The sequence below is a fragment of the Mytilus galloprovincialis genome, chromosome 8 (assembly GCF_965363235.1).
Source record: "Mytilus galloprovincialis chromosome 8, xbMytGall1.hap1.1, whole genome shotgun sequence".
Lineage (NCBI taxonomy): Eukaryota > Metazoa > Mollusca > Bivalvia > Mytilida > Mytilidae > Mytilus > Mytilus galloprovincialis.
Window position 1 is genome coordinate 87,457,605 of NC_134845.1, and position 19,698 is coordinate 87,477,302.

The window sequence follows — 19,698 nt, forward strand, 5'->3', positions numbered from 1 at the left end:
TCCAATGAAAAATATAACAACTGTTGTCTAAATCAAGACATACAAGGAAAGATCCCTATATGGGAATACATGAATACGTGTATTGTTGATTTAAGGTAGCACGATACAAATATTTTTTTACATTCAATCTGCAACTTCTAAAATGCTGTTACTTTCCTAAAACTGCATATAAATTAATAAAAGAGGTATATATAGATAGATAAAAGATTACACTTTTGAAGGAATGCAATATTTTTGTTATGCTATCATTATGTAATCAATCATTATGCAATTTATAGCAAAATCATGGTCAGTTCACTTGAACTTTTTTATGTAACCGTTTTACTTGTGACGTGTTTATGACCCAAAATAACACCTATTAGGATCGTTTATCTGTTGATCTCACTGTTCACTTCACGTTTGCAACATTTTAAATGATTTTGCAATATCCTTCAATCGAGACAATTTATAAGCATAACTTATATCTGAAAGCATTGTTTGTATTATATATTTAATGAATGTTCTCATAAATGAAAGAGGAACAAGTAAATGAGAACGAATACTTTATTTTTCAATGTTCTACAATTCATTATTAAACAAAAGTTTATTATTTCCAAGAACATCGTGTCTGATGACTTCAAAGTCTTTACTCGATTTTTTTCTTTCGAAAATCAAATGCCACGAATTTTAGAACCCACGAACATATAGCTTTTACTCAAAGCAAGTATGCACATATAGCTTTTCCTCAAACCACGCACGAACATATACCATTTTACCTTTTGTTCAAATCACGAATGATAACTTGTGCCCACAAACAAAAGTTGTTTCATAGTTGTACACAAAACACAACAAAGAACACTAAAGACTGAGCAACACAAACTCCACCAAAAAAGGGTGATCTCAGGTGCTCCGGAAGGGTAAGCAGATCCTGCTCCACATGTGACACCCGTCGTGTACTCGAGTTATTTCAAACCCGGAAACTTTCAAATGACTTGAAGGTTAAATAAACTTGTTTTCATTGTAATGAAGGAAAATATTACCTTGCACACGTAATTTTGTATGCCTTTACATAATTATATTTCAATCAAATTTGATATCGTCTAGGCTGTTTCTTCAAAAGAATGACTTTCGTTCTGAGAGAGAAAAAAAACTCTATTGAGGTGTATAAGATTACAATATGTAACATAAATATCATTGAACAAGCATTAACAGCTAATGAAAATCTTAGAAAAAAAACAAGTACAATATCTGCCATGATATCACTTATTTTAGCAAAATGGCATGACAATGTTATACATTTGTTTGTAATACAAAAATGAGCTTATAATGGAAAGGAATTGAACTAAACAATCACAAGAAAAAGATATGAATAAATAAAGTCAACAGTAGTATACCGCTGTATACATAATTTCACTTTCGTGTACATCCGACTTATGAACAATTACAGTATAGTTGATCACTTCAAAACAATTAAGATATATATGATGAAAAACAAAACGTGTAAAAGGTAATAGACGCCTGAAGCACAAACTGTTGCAATCTTTGAAAACGAAAATCAATTTTCTCCAGATTACTTTACTTTGTCAGCAGTCGACACAAACAAAAACTTGGACAAATCTTATTACAAATGTGAACAATCGTATAGATGGACCAGAACGAAAAACAAACAACACTGCAAAAGTTGGCTTGAAAAAACAAATGATATGTGAAATAATCCATGATTTGAATCTTATAAAAGGTACATAATTAAATTGCATTGCAGAATACTGTTTAGCCTAAACAATTCGCCTTCAATGATGACTTATCTATCACATGTGTCAATTGACAATGTACACTTGTCATATTAGCAGAAGAAAACACTACACTATTTTGAATCATTTAATGAAAGTTTATTCAAGAATTCTAGATAACAAGCATGTTATGTATCTGTGTAAAATATAAGGCATTTATGATAAAGCAATACAAACAATACGTGTTTCAAACTAATATTATTAATCCGTATATTTAAGATCACCCCTAGTTTTTGTTGGGGTTCGTTTTGTTTATTCTTTAGTTTTCTATGTTGTGTCATGTATTCTATTGTTTGTCTGTTTGTCCTTTTCATTTTTAGTCATGGCGTTGTTAGTTTACTTTCGATTTATGAGTTTGACTGTCCCTCTGGTATCTTTCGTCCCTTTTTTTTTAACTAATTTGATTCGTTTAGGGATAGTCACATGTTAAACTTAATTTTCAAAGGTAGATAGAAAACGGTGGATATTTTTTTTTTAAATATCTATGATCGATTATGTGAAGAAAAACAATCTTCAAATACATAACATAAAACAAGCATAAAAGTGAATAAAATAACAACGAGTATGTTGTTATAGTCTAGGAAACAATATGATATCTATAAAATTCCAAGAAAATCAAATGACCATTTTGATATAAATATAGTCGGAAATTAATGATTATCGCTGTTATAATAATGGTTAAATCAATCAGAATTTTTCTATGATCAATAACAAACAGAAAGTAAAAATAGAAGGTAATAAAGTTATAACCGTCATCTATTGTATTGTTATTTCACTTTCCTGATAGGTCTAGATTACTATGGTTTTTTTTCTGTTTTTATCTGTATCTCTTATTATATATGCCCTGTGACAGGTTGAAGTAGATAAAACTAGTTTGACATATAGACTGTTGTATTTTTAGAACATATTTAACAAAACATATGTACTTAACAAAAATTCGAAACTTGCACGTACATCGTAGTACAGAAATGTCACTTGACGTCAGTATGGTATTAAACAAACATATGGTTAACCGTATATCTATAAAGAATGTATTTGAAGATACAAGTTATATAATATGTTCTTCGATGTTGAAGAAAATGCGTAGCTTATTCTTCTAATCTTTACAATCTAATCCTAGACCAAGCATATGTTTTTCTCCTAATTATTATTAGAAGTGTGTTCTTTTGATGTTAATGTTTATGAAGTTCTTTGTCTGGCGTGCAAAAGATTTAGTCTGGTATCTGAGATGTGTTTTTAATGCTTGTTTCATAATTATTACTTCACATAATAGATAATGTATGCTGTGTTAACTGCAAACATAAACAGGTGTTCAAATTGGTTTGAATAATACAGACAAACTGGTGCAATATTTTCGAATAATTGCGTTCTGCTACATCAGTTAATAAACTTCAAGATATAAAACCTACATATTCTCGCGAAAAAACGTTATTTCAATATGGTATTCAGGATGTTACACCGATGGGCTATTATTCTTTTTACAATTTCACTAAAATATAACGTGCTGCCGGTTTCTTGTGGAAACAATAACTGTAAAGCTGCGATTGACATACCATTAATAACAACGTTAAATGCACCATTGAAAGCAGAACTGGACATTTCCGGTTTGACAACACAACTGAAGGAGCTGATAGGAAAAGAAGTTAAAGAAGCTGTTTCCGTTGCAATGAAGGATTTTGCTGAAAATATTGTGGATGAAAAAGCTAAGTCTACCCTAGAAAACATACAAACGTTCAACAATCTGACAATTTCAACTTTTCGACAGGAAATGAAAGGTAAGAGGAACACATTAAATTGTTGTCGTCTTCTTATTTTAATCCTTTTGTTGCATCGGTTTTATTGATGTCAGTGGTATTTCTCTGCACTTTATTTATCTATTTGCACTTTATTTTCTGTATATCTCTGTATTTCAGTTGTGGTATATATCTATTTATAGGAAAAGAGTTATCAAAACCTGCAGTATGTGTCTGTATCAAGTCAAGTGTGTCATGTTTTTATTGTCTTTTGTTATATCTTAATGTTTTTGTCAGTTGAGTAGTTAGGTGTTGATCGCAGACCTTTGAAAGTGTCTCACAATTTGTGTTGAGTTGAGACCAATGAGAGCTTGACATACTAGACTGATAAATGACTGTGTAATGTAATCTCTAAATTTGTTGTCATTTGATAAGGTCATGCATCATATCTCAGGTTATATATCTATACAATAACGGAACTTTTATTAATTATATTGATAAAAGATATAAATGCTTATATCAATTGCTCTAGTATTTATTTCAATCCCATTGTCTGATTCTTGAAATTATCGAATGTCACTGGAAATTTAAAAGAACATGTACTAGCATATCATACAATTAAAAACTACACACAGTTAAATACTAGATGGAATATAAGGCATTAAATGGGATGTTTTGAAATAGGGCTGGAAGAGGAAAGTGGGAAAAAATTGTCCCAAAAATGGGATTTGAAAAAGATGCATGTATGTGCCAGTCCCTTCATTTAAGTAAACAGAAAACCTCATATTAACTTTAGATATTATTTGTTTTCGAATACGACATCTGTCTATGGTCATGCAGCTATTAAATTTTTAAAAACGAGTCGAATCACAATAACTACATATGCTGACCTCTTCAAAACGAAATGTTCCGGACTAATGTTTATATTTACAGATATTGAATCAATTGTAAAGTTAGTTTTTAAGGTATACGAGTTTATATTAAGTATGTATATGAGAAAGTTGCTGCATAAGCTCCAAATATTACAAACAAATAATTACATCAGATGCATTTTTCATTATAATACGTTATTCTGCACATCACGTGTTATTCCTTAGGCAATTGCATTACCCAATAAAACTTATCATTCATGATAACACGAGGTCCCATAATAAAGTGCCCATCAAATGAACACATAGATAAAATTCGTGTTTTCATGATCCTAGCTTAAAGAAATGTAACTATAAGAATTGAATGCTTCTTTTTGTAACTTCATATAGGTGCTCACATTTTTAGAATGAAACGCTTGCGCGCTGCATACAAAAGGTACTTCGGTCAACCTTTTTACATCCCAAAGAAATTACAAAAAGAAGCATTCAATTCTTAAAAAAAAACGAAAACGAAAATGTACTTGAAGTGAAATTTATTAGATCAGCGATTTTTAATCAGGTACTAAATAATAAAAATAAAAACGGAGGGTTTCATTTAATGATTATTTAGACTGTAATATATGCTGTGCATTGTTGTTTGTCTGCACGTCTTTTTTATGTCTTTGACCGTTTTTGTTTTGCATCTCCTTCATAATATTTTAATTCTAAATTAACTCTATTTATTTCAGATGAATTAACAAAGAAGGCTAAACAACTAACTGAACTCGAATTAAAAGTTGAAAGGAATAATGAATCCCACAATACAAAACATAACATGTCTGCCAACGAGATCCGTTCTGTGACTGTAGTGAGCAATACACTTGATGCAAAGATTGCACAAATGAAGGAAAACCAAATCAAAACAGATTTAAAACTGTCATCTATTGAATCTGAAGTCACTAAAAACAGTGCGAAAGGTTAGTTTGTTTGATTTTTTCTCTCTGTTTCTATTAATACTTCAATAAACAATAATGGAAAACGCAGACCATTTTGGTGATATGATGTTATTTGAAATTCAGTATCTGATCGTCTGCTAGACGAAGGTTTGCACATCAAATGTTGTAATAAAAAGCAATACAGAAAGAGTCATGGTAAAAAAGGAGTAATCCTACATGTAATTTTCTGAATCCTTCAAGTTATACTCATTTCTTCTTTTCATTTAATACAAACATGAAGGTAGATCACAATTTTCTCTTTATAATTTTTAGATTTTTATACAATTAAAACATCGTCGAAATTTCTTTAATATTGTATTGATTTTTTTTAGTGTTAAAATACTATCTGCAATATGAACAAGACAATTACACAGCTTTTTTTTATTTTATTTTTTGGGTAAATCCGACACAAACAAATAAATGATTTTGTCGATCAGTTAAGGACAGTTCGTTTTAGTCTGATAAAACATAATTAGCGCTAATTATTTGTATCATGTATTACAACAAATATGTAAGTGATGATCTTTGCGTAATTAAAATCTTAACTGTGAGGATTAATTATTTTCAAAAATAATTATGTTCGAAGACAATGAAATAATGATAAAATGGTTTGTAAAGTGGTCTTATTACAGATAAAATATTTATTTAGTAATGTAATTTCTTTGAGACAACTTGATTCTAACATTATGTATGTAATGGACTAACAAGTCATCAGAATCGCGTGATTTCGTTCTTTGCTAGACATGATACTTTGAATATTGAACTTGAGTTTTGAGACATCCTAAATTTTAAAAGACAAAACGTTTCAACAAATTCTTCTCATAATATCTGTATTTGCATATTAACATTGAACTCGGTCGTAAATTTTAATAAGGTGTAAAGATCCGGAGGGATGACAATATCAAATCGATGTTGTCAGTATAAACACTGCAGTACTTAACAAAAATAAGACAGTTGACAAAAAATTTAAATTTCGATTTCGAAAATTGAAATTTGATGAAAAATATAACTTATTTCAAAAGTTTAAGATATGAAAATAAGTAAAAATATAGATTTGGCTTCGTTGTTTTCGGTAATATTGTGACCACATTGTCCCATGAATATGTATCGAACCAACTGCCCGTTCTTATAATTGTTCCATAATTATACATGATAACTCTGTATAACATTATGATGTTTATTTTCTAATTTGAGTGGTTGTCAGGAATATAACAGTTCTTGTCTATTCGTTTTTGATGCGTTTTGTTTTTTTGATTTTGCCATGTGATTATTGACTTTCCGAATCAATTTTCCTCTAAGTTCAGTATTTTTGTGATTTTACTTTTTGTCATATCTTTTATGTCGGTATAAGTATTGCATCATCTTACTTGTTTGCATCTGATGGACAGTTGCTTCAATTCACTATCATGCAGTATATTATTCTTGTTACATCTCTAAATGTCTTTATTGAGTTGAAGTTAATAAACTAAACCTAACTATTGGTTGTTGTAGTTTAAATTTGCTTTGCTTGAAATTGTCACTTTCTATTTATTTTAAGAAGGAGAACCAAATTAAAAACTTTATACATTTAGTAGGACCTGTAATTGTGATTGACCAAGAAATGATACTGGAAATAAGGGTACATAAGGGCAACAGTAGTATACCGATGTTCAAAACTCAAAATCGATAGACAAAAACAAATCCGGGTCATAAACCAAAACCGAGGGAAACGCATTAAATACAATATAATGACGACACAACATTAAAATGTAACACACACAGAAACGAACTAAGCATTAGACAAAATCCGATGCGAATATCAAATATAACATCAAAACTAAATACATGAATTTTGAATACAAAAGTACCGCGACGCATATGATATACTGAATCGATATCGAAGGCTGAAACAAACGATTCGAGAAAAACTAATTTTATTTAAAAAAACTGAAGCCTATAAACAGTTGGATTATAAAGTGTCGATATCAAATCGATGTTGTTTATATAAAGACTGCAGAACTTTAAAAAGAAATGATCGAATCAGTCAATCGACGAAAACTATAAATATCGATATCAATAAATTTCGGATATCGAAATTCGAAGGAAATGTTAACTTTCTTCACACGGTTATGATATAAAACCAAAAAATATTGATTTGACGTCGTAGTTATCGGCAATATCAAGATCACATCGTATCTTGAATAAAAATCGAGCCAACTGCTTCTCTTATAATTGTTCTATAATCTCTCTGATAACTTTTTTATCAAACTTTTTTAAGACAAATTAGATGTATAGAAGTAAATGAAAATCTTTTGCAGTTATGAATCAACAAAATAATATATATAATTATTTGAAAAGTGTTTGAGAAAATATTATTTTATAGGTGAATCTGCAAAAAAGCCTAAAAAAGCCATATTCTATTTTTTTTCAAATAGCTATTGTCATGTTTCAATCGGACATCAAAGGTAAAACGTATATTCAGGATCATTCGACAACAAATTAAACACAAAAACAAATATAAAATTATCCAAACGACTTATGTTAATAAGTGATAATATATTTTTCTTGTCCTAAATTCATGTTTTTCTTTCAAGTTTATTTGACATCTATCTCATCTCTTCTTTAAAGAGTAACAATATACCAATAGTAGAATGAAAACCAAGAGTCCAAAATAGTCGATAAAGCTAATGCAAACCAAAACGACGAAAGCAGATAACAGTCCCCAAAAACGCTACACAGAAAAAACTTTAAGACTCAAATGAAACGAAATTATAATATTATACATATCAATAATTACATGTATGTAGCAGGTGCTGCAGAAGGATCGAGCTAAACACGCTAAACAACTACACGATGTGTTACTTATAAATCTGTTGTTGTTGTAGATTTGTATTTTTTTTTTTGTGATTATATAATTGAGGTTTATGCTGCTTTCGGGTTATTTAGTGCACAATTATCATCACATGACTTATACTACGACATAATTGTAATTATTGATGTGTAGATATGTATATAATTTCGTTTAATTTGAGTCTTTATCCAGAATGTGTTATTGTGAAACGTTTAATTAAATTACAAAAATTTATTTCCTATTGATTAAATTGTGATGTGTATTTCAGTTGCGATATCAGCTAATTATCAAGGATATGAAAGTGTCAGTAGTGGTTCCGTCTTAAAGTTTGACAATGTAATATTCAGCGTTGGAATCAACAACCTGTCCACTTTTAAAAGCACTGGAAAGTTTGTATGCAAACATAATGGATTATATATGATTTCAGTGTCAATTATGTCAAATACGAATGGTGCAAGGTTTTACATTTACCTAAATGGAAACAGCATATCATCAACATACATAGCCAATCAGGAGAAAGGTTGGTGGCACACTGGAACAGTTGTTGTATCTAGACAACTCAAAATCAATGACATGTTGTGGGTACAAACGAATGGCATATTTGTACACAGCACTTATTCACAATTAACTATCATGAAAGTGAAATAACAAAAATATTAACATTGTTTAGTATTTGATCGACGTTTATATTATACTTGAATATATGGTTAGGTAGTTATGAAATTACTACCAGTATATTGCATATAAACTTGACTTTATTAAATAATGATTGATTGGTAACAAATAACAACATTACGATAAACAGGATTTATCAAATCTGATTTGATCCATTGGTTGATTGCAGTGGTGATGTAGAGTGAGTACGGCCCATTTTGGCATCAAAACGTTAAATTTTTGTGTCTATTTTTATCCCTTATTGTCGTGAAGTTTACTGTGGATTCATTTATTTTCGTGGGTATCAATTTTCATTGATTGATGAAAACTTGCATTTTCGTAGATATTTGTTTTCGTGGTTTAAGCAATCACATTATACAGAGCCTTTTGAAAAAATGTTATTCGTAGAACATTTTATTCCATGGTTTACCTCTACCCACGAAACCTGCAAAAATTGGTTTCAAACGAATAATAATGAATCCATATAGTCTATGAAAAATGTTTTATAAACGATAGTTGAGTCTTAATGTGATTTCTACCAAATTTTGAACATTCATAAGAAATTCGATTAAGACTATAGTAGATATGTTATAATTGTATAATGTACTACATATATCCCCTATGATTTGGACCATTTATCAAACCAAAATTGTAGTGTTAATTGTAACAGTCCCTCGGCCATAGTATTACGGACTAAGTCTTATATACTGAGTAAACAAACATGAATTTTCTTATCAGTTGTCACCTTGATATTGGTTCAACGTCAAGACAACAGAGACGGAGAAGGAAGTTATTCGTTAAAATGAAAGTAAAAAAGTTACTTATTCATAGATGTAGTAGAACTGAAAATATCTTGTTACATTGAAAATTATATAAAGACAATTAAAACATCGTTATTGTCAAAACCTTCAATATATGATATACCTGTAATATTTACCTTGCAATGATTTGTCATAAATCTAATGTAAATTTGCAGATTTAAAAAAAAAAGGAAATATCAATAATTGATGATTTTCTTACTTCGGATTTTCTGAATGAAAACGTTCAGTGTGAAGTGAAGAAGTTGCCTCTTGAATATCTCTCGGATATATGAGGATAAATCGAAACGGCTGTAAATATTGACTATGCTATATTTAACTGTTGGTCCGTTCTGGTTTTATCAGGCTTTCAACGTTGTTATTTTTTGGATTATCAAATACTTTTATCTCGAGCATCACTGTTTATGTAGACAAATTAGCTGTCGAACGGCTGACTTAGTGCAGTAACGTTTGCACATTTTTTTTTTGGTCCCAAAACAAGGTAACCGTATTTGATATAACACATTCTAGTAATAATATGTAAGAAAAAACAAAATCCCAATTATTCGCATACAAACCGGAATTTACATTATGTGTTCATAGTTCAACGCTAAAATTAGAAAGGTGAACTAGCTAGATAATACAACGATACAGAAATGACTTATATATTGTTTTTCATATTGACCAGTCCAAAACCAGATTTTGTATAATCCACTTTCAATAGTGAAGGGACATTAAATTGATGAACTGTGCGTTTTTTGTGTCCGTCTTTTTTACTTTCTCGTATGAGGTTAAGGAAGTGATAGTCTCGAAAATTGATAAAATTGAGAATGGAAATGGGGAATATGTCAAAGAGACAACAACCCGACCAAAAAAACAGACGACTGCCGAGGGACACCAATGGGTCACCAACGCAGCGAGAAAACATCGCCCCTAGATGTGGTCCTCAGCTGGTCCATAAATACAATTGTGTAGTAATTCAGTGAAAATGGACGTAACACTTAACTCCAAAACATATAAATAATAATGTAAGCTTCTAAATGAGTTCGCTATGATGTGAAAATCATATATTTCATGCAAAATTAAGATTTTGACCCATTTTACAGCAGCTGAACATTAGTATAAAAAGAGAAGTAACCAGAACACTCTCAGTTTGAAGTTCTTGTTAAAGGTAAATAACCAAGAAGATATGGCCAAATCAACTTGAAATTTACTATACATTTTCATTGTCATGTTAACATTGTAAATAAATGCCAATTAGACATGTTAAAGTTTTGATCTAAATTTTATGATTTGTTGAATAAAGAAAATAAGACTGCAAAGGAGCCATAGTGTCGTACGGAACCATATCCTTGTTTTTCTTCTATTGTCAAAACATGAATATTATGTTAAATATAATTAACATATCACAAAACTCAGTTCTAACAGGAACCTTTATATGTTCTGCACGAAAACAACGATTTTTTGAAGCCCATCAGTAGTTATATATGCACAAAATTATCGAATTTTAGTAAAATTCAAAAAATGATGCCGTAAAATATGATAAAACAAAACGCTAGACAGTAACAAACAACGGAAACTGAAAAACAAATGTCCTGTTCCTGACTTGATACGTACATTTGCCGGTTTTATCAAGTCATATCTACTTGTTGAAGTGTCAAACATAGGTTGAGCCCACCGCGGTTGCTTCAAGTGAAGTAGATTTTTCTGACCCTCTTAGAGAACCTGAGATTGACTCGATTTTTTGTGGGGTTCGTGTTGCTCAGTCTTTATTTTTCTATGTTTTAGGTTGTATACAGTTGTTCGTCTTTTAGTCTTTTTCGTTTGTTGCTATTTCATTGTCAGTTAATGTTCGACTTGTGATATTTTTCAACTCTACAAAATACAACGTGTATGATTCCGTCACATGTTCATTGGCCTCTCTTAAATTTGCTTTAAATGTGCTTCTCCATCTGATGTTGTTGATTGTTTTTTTTTGTTGAATTTAGTTCTGTATGGTTGCTGTCTCGTAAATATTTCCCTCTAGATCTGGTAACTTATGATTATTCTTTTCCCTCCTTTGGTAGACATACTATTAACCCTTGTCGCTGACTTATTGAGAATTTTCCTTTTTCAAGACTGCCATTCAGGCAAGTGAAAATTTTATGTCATTCCAGAATTTTATAGAATTCTGCAGTAAAAAACATCTTTGCCTGGTGACTTAAAATTTTTCATATTTTTAAGGGCAATACTGCATTTCTGTAAGGTAATTTGACTCTCAAAGGAATTAATTAATCTCATCTCTGCAAGGTTTATTTAAGAAGGGATTATTTAGATTCATGAATGTGGCATTCTCCTCATCCCTTGGGATAGAACTTGTGTATAAAGTTTCATAAAGTAATGTTTGTTCTCTAAGTATAGCGTTTGGATCTTGAATAACTTGATTAACTTCCAAAAGTACTACATAATTTGAAACAACTGATTTAAAAAGAAAATGGCTTGATAAATGTCCCTTAAAAAAGTTCATACATTTAGAATTGGCATCTTATTTATTACAAAAGGTGTGTAAAAAGGATTGTAGAAAAAAATATATAATATAATGTATAACATTATGACTAGACAGCTAGTAAAATAATTATTTTCACTGCTTGCATAAAACCAAAGGATTCTGAACATTTGACATAAAGTCAGAAGCAAGAATCGCACTCATTGTTATGTATTAATTTCTTTAAATTGTAATTTTTAACAATCAATAAATATGACACTCAACATGGGAAACATAACAAACAACACATGATCACGTATTGGGAACATATTATTATCAGATATCAGGGATTGAGAAACCACGTTATGTGTATTTATATGACATCACTTATTATGAATCAGAGATCGTGAATTGGGAAATACTGATCACGGATTATTATTTAAAAATTACTGATTGAAAATCTGAAATAACAGGCTAATTTTATTTTTTATGTATCCCTTTATAGCTTCCGTACTATTGTCATTTATTTTATATATATTATAAAAAGAAATCTTTATTGTTTAAAAGTACAATAAAAAAAAGCCTTTTTAAGAGAGAGTGAGGACTTTGGCAAAACTAAACTCTATGATAACAAAAAAATCATTTTCACTGCCCCATTATTGTTTTTTTTTCTTTTTCTCAGTATTAACTGAAACGTGGATTCGATTTATCTTAATATTTTCTGGAATTTTAGAATCTTTGGAAAGAAAATGTCGGCTTATTTATGATGACAATGTAGTATCCATATTTGAAGTAAAAAAGAATATATATATACAATGTACATGTCCATTTTTCAATATCTTACTAATAAATATATATATATATCAATTTATTTTGCGGTTATTACACGGATACATTCTAGAGATAACAACTTTATTTCACAATCTTGATTAAACCCCCAAGGAATTGTATAACACTTGGACAGAAAACAAAATAATCATCAAAAGACTATTTACAAAGCAAATGTTTGACAAATATTATTTCCCCAATTGTCTATGTTTTACTCTGCTTTCAGTGAACAACTGTCATACAAGTGGGATTTATATTTAGCTATTAAATTAGGTAAAACTTATCATCCTTCGGAAAAGTACCTTTACAAATTTGATAACTGTTTTTCATTCGTACGTTTGATTTAGTCTATTTTTAATGGAAATCTCCTTTTTTTAATTTACAGTTTTGCTTAATTTAACTTTATCTTATAGCTTAAAACAAACCAGTTGAAAAGTCTTAAACTCTTAATGATCAGCATCACTTTAACAAACTTTTTTATGATAATTTATAGTTTTTTAAACCGTCTGACTATACCCGACTATACCCGATGTTTTGACGATTTGTATCTATCTTGTAACCAGGACAGTGTTATACTATATTGAGTTATCAAATTGTGAATTATTAATCATAATGTTTATCTATATAGGAATGCAAAAGATAACATATTGACATGATAAACAATGTGATGTTTACACATGATTTATCATCATATGAAAAAAACTCGGTTAGAACAACAATGTTATTGTTATATTAGTGCCTTGCATTTATGGGTTTCTGTTCACCCCTATAACCCCGATACAAATGAAACCGGACGTTGATGCGTTCGAAGCGATAATCAGGACAATATTTAGGATGACAACAATTTGGAATGCCTCTCTTGAACTTATTTAAGTATAAATAAATATGTCAATGTGCAGGCTAGTTTATTTATTCAATTATACAATTGTTGTTAGTTTTAGATATTGCATAGAACGTTTGATAAAACTGCTAGATGCAAAACGCACAGACATGATGCAATTTCATACGTTTTATGAGATAAACAATGCTGAATATCTTTTCGTGCATACACCTTTGCGTATTAATACATTAAGCAATATCAAATAACTATACTTTGAATTACTATGTGCCTTCAAATGTTCCCTAGAACTAAGAATAAACGCAATATCATTATAAATAAGTTTTCTCTTACTGTATTGTTCGTTCCACTAAATGTGTCGCGTTCGTTGTGCGTTTTTAAAAAAATCACTGTACAGTTCGTTGACAAAAACCGTCACAAATCACTTTCTTGTCAAGGTATTCGATATGATGTCGGCGAACCATTTTTCTGTATTGTATTGTAAATGCTTATCCGTTAAATAAGTCAAAATAGTTGAACTTAAATCACCAGTCACCCAAAGCCAAAATTGCAGTGTTTAACCAGCGTATATCTGATAGGAATGTTTCTATTGAAAATTGGGACTTTCAACGTTATACCAGATGAAATGAACAGTTAATAAATATATTCCAGAGGAAATAAAGTTTCAAAAAGTATAGAACAGTCATCAAAACATTAATGACTTCCTTTTCACAATTTGAGGCTTTTCAATATGTTGATGTTGGTCCAAATTCGCATAGACGAAAGCAGACATAGGAACTCGTTGAACTTAGTTTGCCGAATGCCTTCTAAAGATGGCATTCCAACTGCTTTATCTAAGGGTTGTTTTTTGTTTGTTTTTTGTTGTTTTTTTTTATACATATAAAGCTTTTCAGATGATGTGTGATGGCCAGTGATACAACTTTCCACCAAAGTTTAAATGAAGTGGGTGAATAAAGCAATTATTATAGTCCAATGTACAACATTTAACATTGAGGAAAACCTATACCATATAGTCGGCTATAAAAGACACCAATATAGATAATGTGAAAAAATAAAAACGAGAAAACTAACGGTTATTTATTTATAACTTATGGATTATTTATCAAAGAAAAAAAATATGGCAGATCTATATAACCTATGTTATACAGGCCCATGACGTAGGACCGACACGAAAAAAATGCGGCGGGATTAAACATGTGAGCCCCAAACCCTCTCCTTAACCTGGGACACTGGTGTAACAGCACAACTTATAAAAAAAAACATTAAAAAAAACCTGTACAGTTGCAATTGGCTCAACTCAAAATGTCGGTACAAGGCACAAAAAACAAATACATAAAATATCGACAAAGGAGTAATTGTAGTAACTGATAGTTATTTCAAAGTGAATTAAAAACTAAGAGCTAAATCATGTGTATCTAAAGTATTAGTCAGTGATTATGTTCCAGACCGTATGAGTATTTGGACTGTATTTTTTTCAAAATACTCATACGGTCGGACCGTACGCGTACGGACTGACAAATATTAAGAAGTATACATAAAATATCGACAAAGGACGAATTGGAATATACGATCCAATGTCTCGTGTACTTTACGAACCCTTGAAAAACTTTTTCAGAGGTCCATAAATGGCCTGTTGAAAGGCAACATTTGTGTCCTTATTCAATATACCTCATTTTATCCAGTGGCAGTCCAAACTTCCCAGACATAATTTCGGAGGGCCTCCTTCCAGGACCTACATGTAGTACATTGTATGTGTTGCTACTTTGTGCTTATCTTGAACGTTAAGCAGCCAACAATCAGCTATTACGTACGCGTGTTATTAACAAATAAAGGGGTCCAGAAATTGTTAAGTATCAACTGTGAAACGTTTCAATTTCTTATTGAGAACTATTAAGACATGATAAAAGGACCAAGCAAATGTCTAAGGTTAGGTTGATGGTTGATGATTGATGCTTTGCTCAATTGCATAATTTACCGATGACGCCAAAATAACTGGGGAATATAAACATGATAAATATGGTCCTTTTGGTCTTCTCCGAAATAAGTCAAAATTTGAATGAAATGCATATGGGTGGGTATAGACTTCAATGTGCTTAAAGTACCAGAATTACCAATCATGTAGATATTGGCATCACAGTAGAAAGACTGTAATGTTCGAGGAAACTAAGCATAATCTTTATACCTTAAAAATTAAACAAACAAAAAAAACATAATCGAAGAAAGCAATTCAGTTTATATTAAGAAGTATCTCTTCATCTTTATATCTTTACATTAAAGAAACTGTATTACTTTTGACGGCTATAAGTTACATGTTCATTGTATACACATATTCTCTAGCCTTAATGTAATTCTATTGTAATCTATGACCCCCTTGGACCCGCCTCTGAGATTCAGGCCAAAAGCCTATAATCCATTAATTGTTTTTCATTGCCGTCTACATCAAAAAGAAGATGTGGTATTGAAACAACTCTTCGCAAGAGACCAGACGACACAAAAATGAACAACTATAGGTCCCCGTACTGCCTTCAACAATGAACAAAGCCCATACCGCATTGTCAGCTAAAAAATCACACAGAAATGACAAATGTATTAAAAACAATTCATAAGAGAAAACTAACAGCCTAATTTTGCAAAAGATAGTGAACACAAAAACATATATAACCACCACTGATTACAAGCTCCTGGCTTTAGACAGGCACATACAGAATATGGCGGGATTAAACATGTTAGCGGGCACCTAACCCACCCCTAACCGTACATGGACTGTCGTATGGTAAACATTTTCTAAAATGCTATCAAATTAGATATTCGGACGTGTGTATCTGTATGCTTAGTCATATTTGACTGTCGAGTTAATGTATTTCTACCAATTCAACTTTCGTATATACATAAGGATTTTTTTTCAATGTACAAAATACCTCCAAGAGTGTTCGACAATACAACGGATATTACGAATTGCTGTCTGCATGTTATGGTGGTAAATTATTTATTTTTTAAACATGCATATTGGTTATAATCATATCAAAGCATTATTTCATACACGCAAAATTCATTGACAAACGCAATATTGTGTCAACGAAGCGTACAGTATAAAAAGGTGTAATGACAACGAAGCGTACACAACATGAAAATAGAGACACTTTAAAACCTATATTTATTTTTTTCTAGACACAACACAAACATACGACCTTTATAAGTTTGTTAATTTTAACTATGAAATTTTCAAAAATGTATGTTATAAAAACTATGAGGTACAAGAAACATAAAGTTTTGAATATTTAAAAATACCAAGCACGTTTTATCATTGATATCGTCGTGCGTTATTTGATGTTTGTATATAAAAATTCCACATATTTGAAAAACCTTTTAGTAACTAATGAGTATTATGGCAAAGAATATATTGGAGCAAAATATCCGAAGAATAGATATTGGATTTTCTTTAAAAGTATTAATTTCTGTCTGTCTGAACTCCGTGTTACACGATGTGTTCGATTCGAACGCGTCAACGTCCGGTTTCATCTGTATCGGGGTTATACAGGGTGCTGTTGGCTAATCAGCAATCTGGAAACGGTCAACATATTGTAAATGCTCCATACTTGACAACTTCGGAGTTTTATGAGGAAATCAAATTGCGAGGTCAAGCTACAGAGCGTCTTCGACAAGACACAGCATTTTGGCAACATGAGATCAATAAAAATCTTGTCTTACTTACATCACAGCTGCAGCAGAAGTTTGATACACTTGAACAGACACTTTCATCAGATCAATTGCTTAAAGAGACTAAAAACGACTTAAAACGTTTGAAAGAAAGGTATCGCTCGCTTGAGCTGAATTACAGTAAGCTTCAACAGGAAAATAATGCGCTTCAAAAGAATTACGTTATAGTGGTAAATGATCTAACGACGATTAGAAATAGAACAAAACACGTTGAAGAAAAATATTTTAAGCAAGAAGCTGTAAACAGTATGACTCGCGTTCAATTATGGTTTCAGGGCGAAGAATTAATAGCTATTAACAATAAAAGTCGAAACTTGGAGAGGGAAATGACTGCTATATCACAGCTTGGAAATATAAAACCAACTCAAGAAAGTTGCGCTTTACAACCAAACGTACAATCTTTAACTTCAGAAACAAATTCACTTAAGATGAAAGAACATGCACGCAGTCAATATTTTCTGGCTTTGATTAACATGACTGTTGATACCAAGAGATCTTTGAGTGAAGTTGGAAGTGTTATGGATCGTCGTATTTATGAACTGGAACAAAATCAGAGTGTAGTTATTACCAAAATGTTGGATACTATTGAAAGCGACCAGATCCGTCAAAATAATACACTGGGTGATATCGAAAATAGCATATTAGAAACTAGAAAGATTACAAATGAGACATATCGTAATTTGCAGAACAGAATAAACACAAATGAAGAGGAGAAAGGTAATAAGTTTATGTTGTACTTTTTTCTTCAGGTTTATATTGTAAGAAACGAAAATTTCGTTAACAAATCACGTGAATTGCAACGTTTTCCACATGATCAAGATGGAATAAAACACATGATAAATGCTTTACTGTATTTGTATATCAAACAATCATTAGTCTTCCCCTATCAAGGGATACAATTCTTAATAATATGGCTAATGATCATCATATTTCAAATTATATTTATTTCAGTTGCCATGGCAGCATTCCTTCCTTCAGATGTACGTTTAATTGCTGGAAGCCTGGTACTATTTAGCAATTTAAAGTTCAGTGTCGGAATGGGTAACATGACCGACTTTGAGAGAAACGGGAAGTTCATATGTGAAAAGGAGGGTTTATACATAATTTCCTTTACAATCTTGACGGTAACCAATGCTGGAGAATTTTACTTGTATGTGAACGGAAGTATTTTCGCAACGTCATATAAATATCAATCCAACGCATGGTGGAGTTCCTCATCAATAATCATTTCACTAGAACTTCAAGTAAATGATAGCGAATGGCATTCAAGTCCGCGGTGGACCTTATTCACATTTGACTATCGTAAAAATAAAGTAATTTTGTATTTAAATGTATAGTGTATAGATTTTATACATTTTCAATAGAAAATTTTGAAAATATTAGAGTGAGTTTTTACATATAAATAGAAATGAGATGAGGTGGTATAATTGCCAATAAGATAACTATCCACCAGATTTGGAATAAGTTTAAAGAAGCAATTATAAGTAAACAGGAAGAACGAACAATACATTTTTTTTCTGGAAATGCATTAAGGAAACTTGAATACTCTCACACTTGTATTGAAATAAACTGTTTAGTCAGTTTTTGGATATCTTACAATACTGTATGGATTTTGTAGCTTTTAGGAATACGTGATACTTTTCAAATAAATGTCCTTTGGTACACAAACAAACACCGATAAGGATAAAGTATAAACGCTTGTCTTTTTGTAGTTCTGCTTAAGCGGGTCAATGATTGCCCAAAAAGTGGCGACAGATACCAGAGGGACATTCAGGCTCATAGATGAAAAACAAACTGACAACGCCATGGCTAAAAAAGAAAATGACAAACAGACAAATAATAGTACACATGACACAACATAGAAAACTAAAAGACTACGCAACACGAACCTAACCAAAAACTAGGGGTGATCTCAGGTGCTTCGATAGGGTACGCAGAACCTGGTCCACATGTTGCATCCGTCGTATTGCTCATATTATTACAAACCCGTAAAAGTCTTATTTGGTAAGTCGTAGTCGTGAAAAGGAAACGGAATCATAGTTTCGTCATAAGGAACATATCCGATATCATATGTGACCCCCTCATCTGTGAAACTTATGTTCCATAACGATAAACCAACTCGTGATGGCGTCTGCAAAATTTCAGAAGGGGTAATTTCAACTTCACCATTTGGAACCCTTAGTTTGAAAATTTTTTGTGAACTGCAACCGTCTTTCAGGGAAATC

The 19,698-nt window shown here is 31.1% G+C and overlaps 1 protein-coding gene and 1 long non-coding RNA gene across 2 annotated transcripts; both read left to right on the plus strand.

Annotated features, from left to right (window-relative positions):
- Positions 1–3,072: 3,072 nt before the first annotated feature.
- On the plus strand, positions 3,073–8,965 carry LOC143042749 (uncharacterized). Its single transcript, XM_076215202.1, has 3 exons — positions 3,073–3,544; positions 5,100–5,327; positions 8,444–8,965. Exons 1-3 carry the CDS (start codon positions 3,208–3,210, stop codon positions 8,821–8,823), a joined length of 945 nt encoding a protein of 314 aa, XP_076071317.1. The 5' UTR covers positions 3,073–3,207; the 3' UTR covers positions 8,824–8,965.
- An 8,361-nt stretch (positions 8,966–17,326) lies between these two features.
- LOC143043643 (uncharacterized) lies at positions 17,327–18,855 on the plus strand. Its single transcript, XR_012968523.1, has 2 exons — positions 17,327–18,190; positions 18,425–18,855. It is a non-coding gene; the product is annotated as an uncharacterized LOC143043643 (long non-coding RNA).
- Positions 18,856–19,698: the final 843 nt, after the last annotated feature.

Bases quoted from the DNA above. Each gene is read 5' to 3' on its own strand.
- LOC143042749 (XM_076215202.1), top strand. From the start codon at position 3,208: ATGGTATTCAGGATGTTACACCGATGGGCTATTATTCTTTTTACAATT. The intron at 3,545-5,099 runs GTAAGAGGAACA...TATTTATTTCAG, and splicing joins TTTTCGACAGGAAATGAAAG to ATGAATTAACAAAGAAGGCT. The intron at 5,328-8,443 runs GTTAGTTTGTTT...TGTGTATTTCAG, and splicing joins CACTAAAAACAGTGCGAAAG to TTGCGATATCAGCTAATTAT.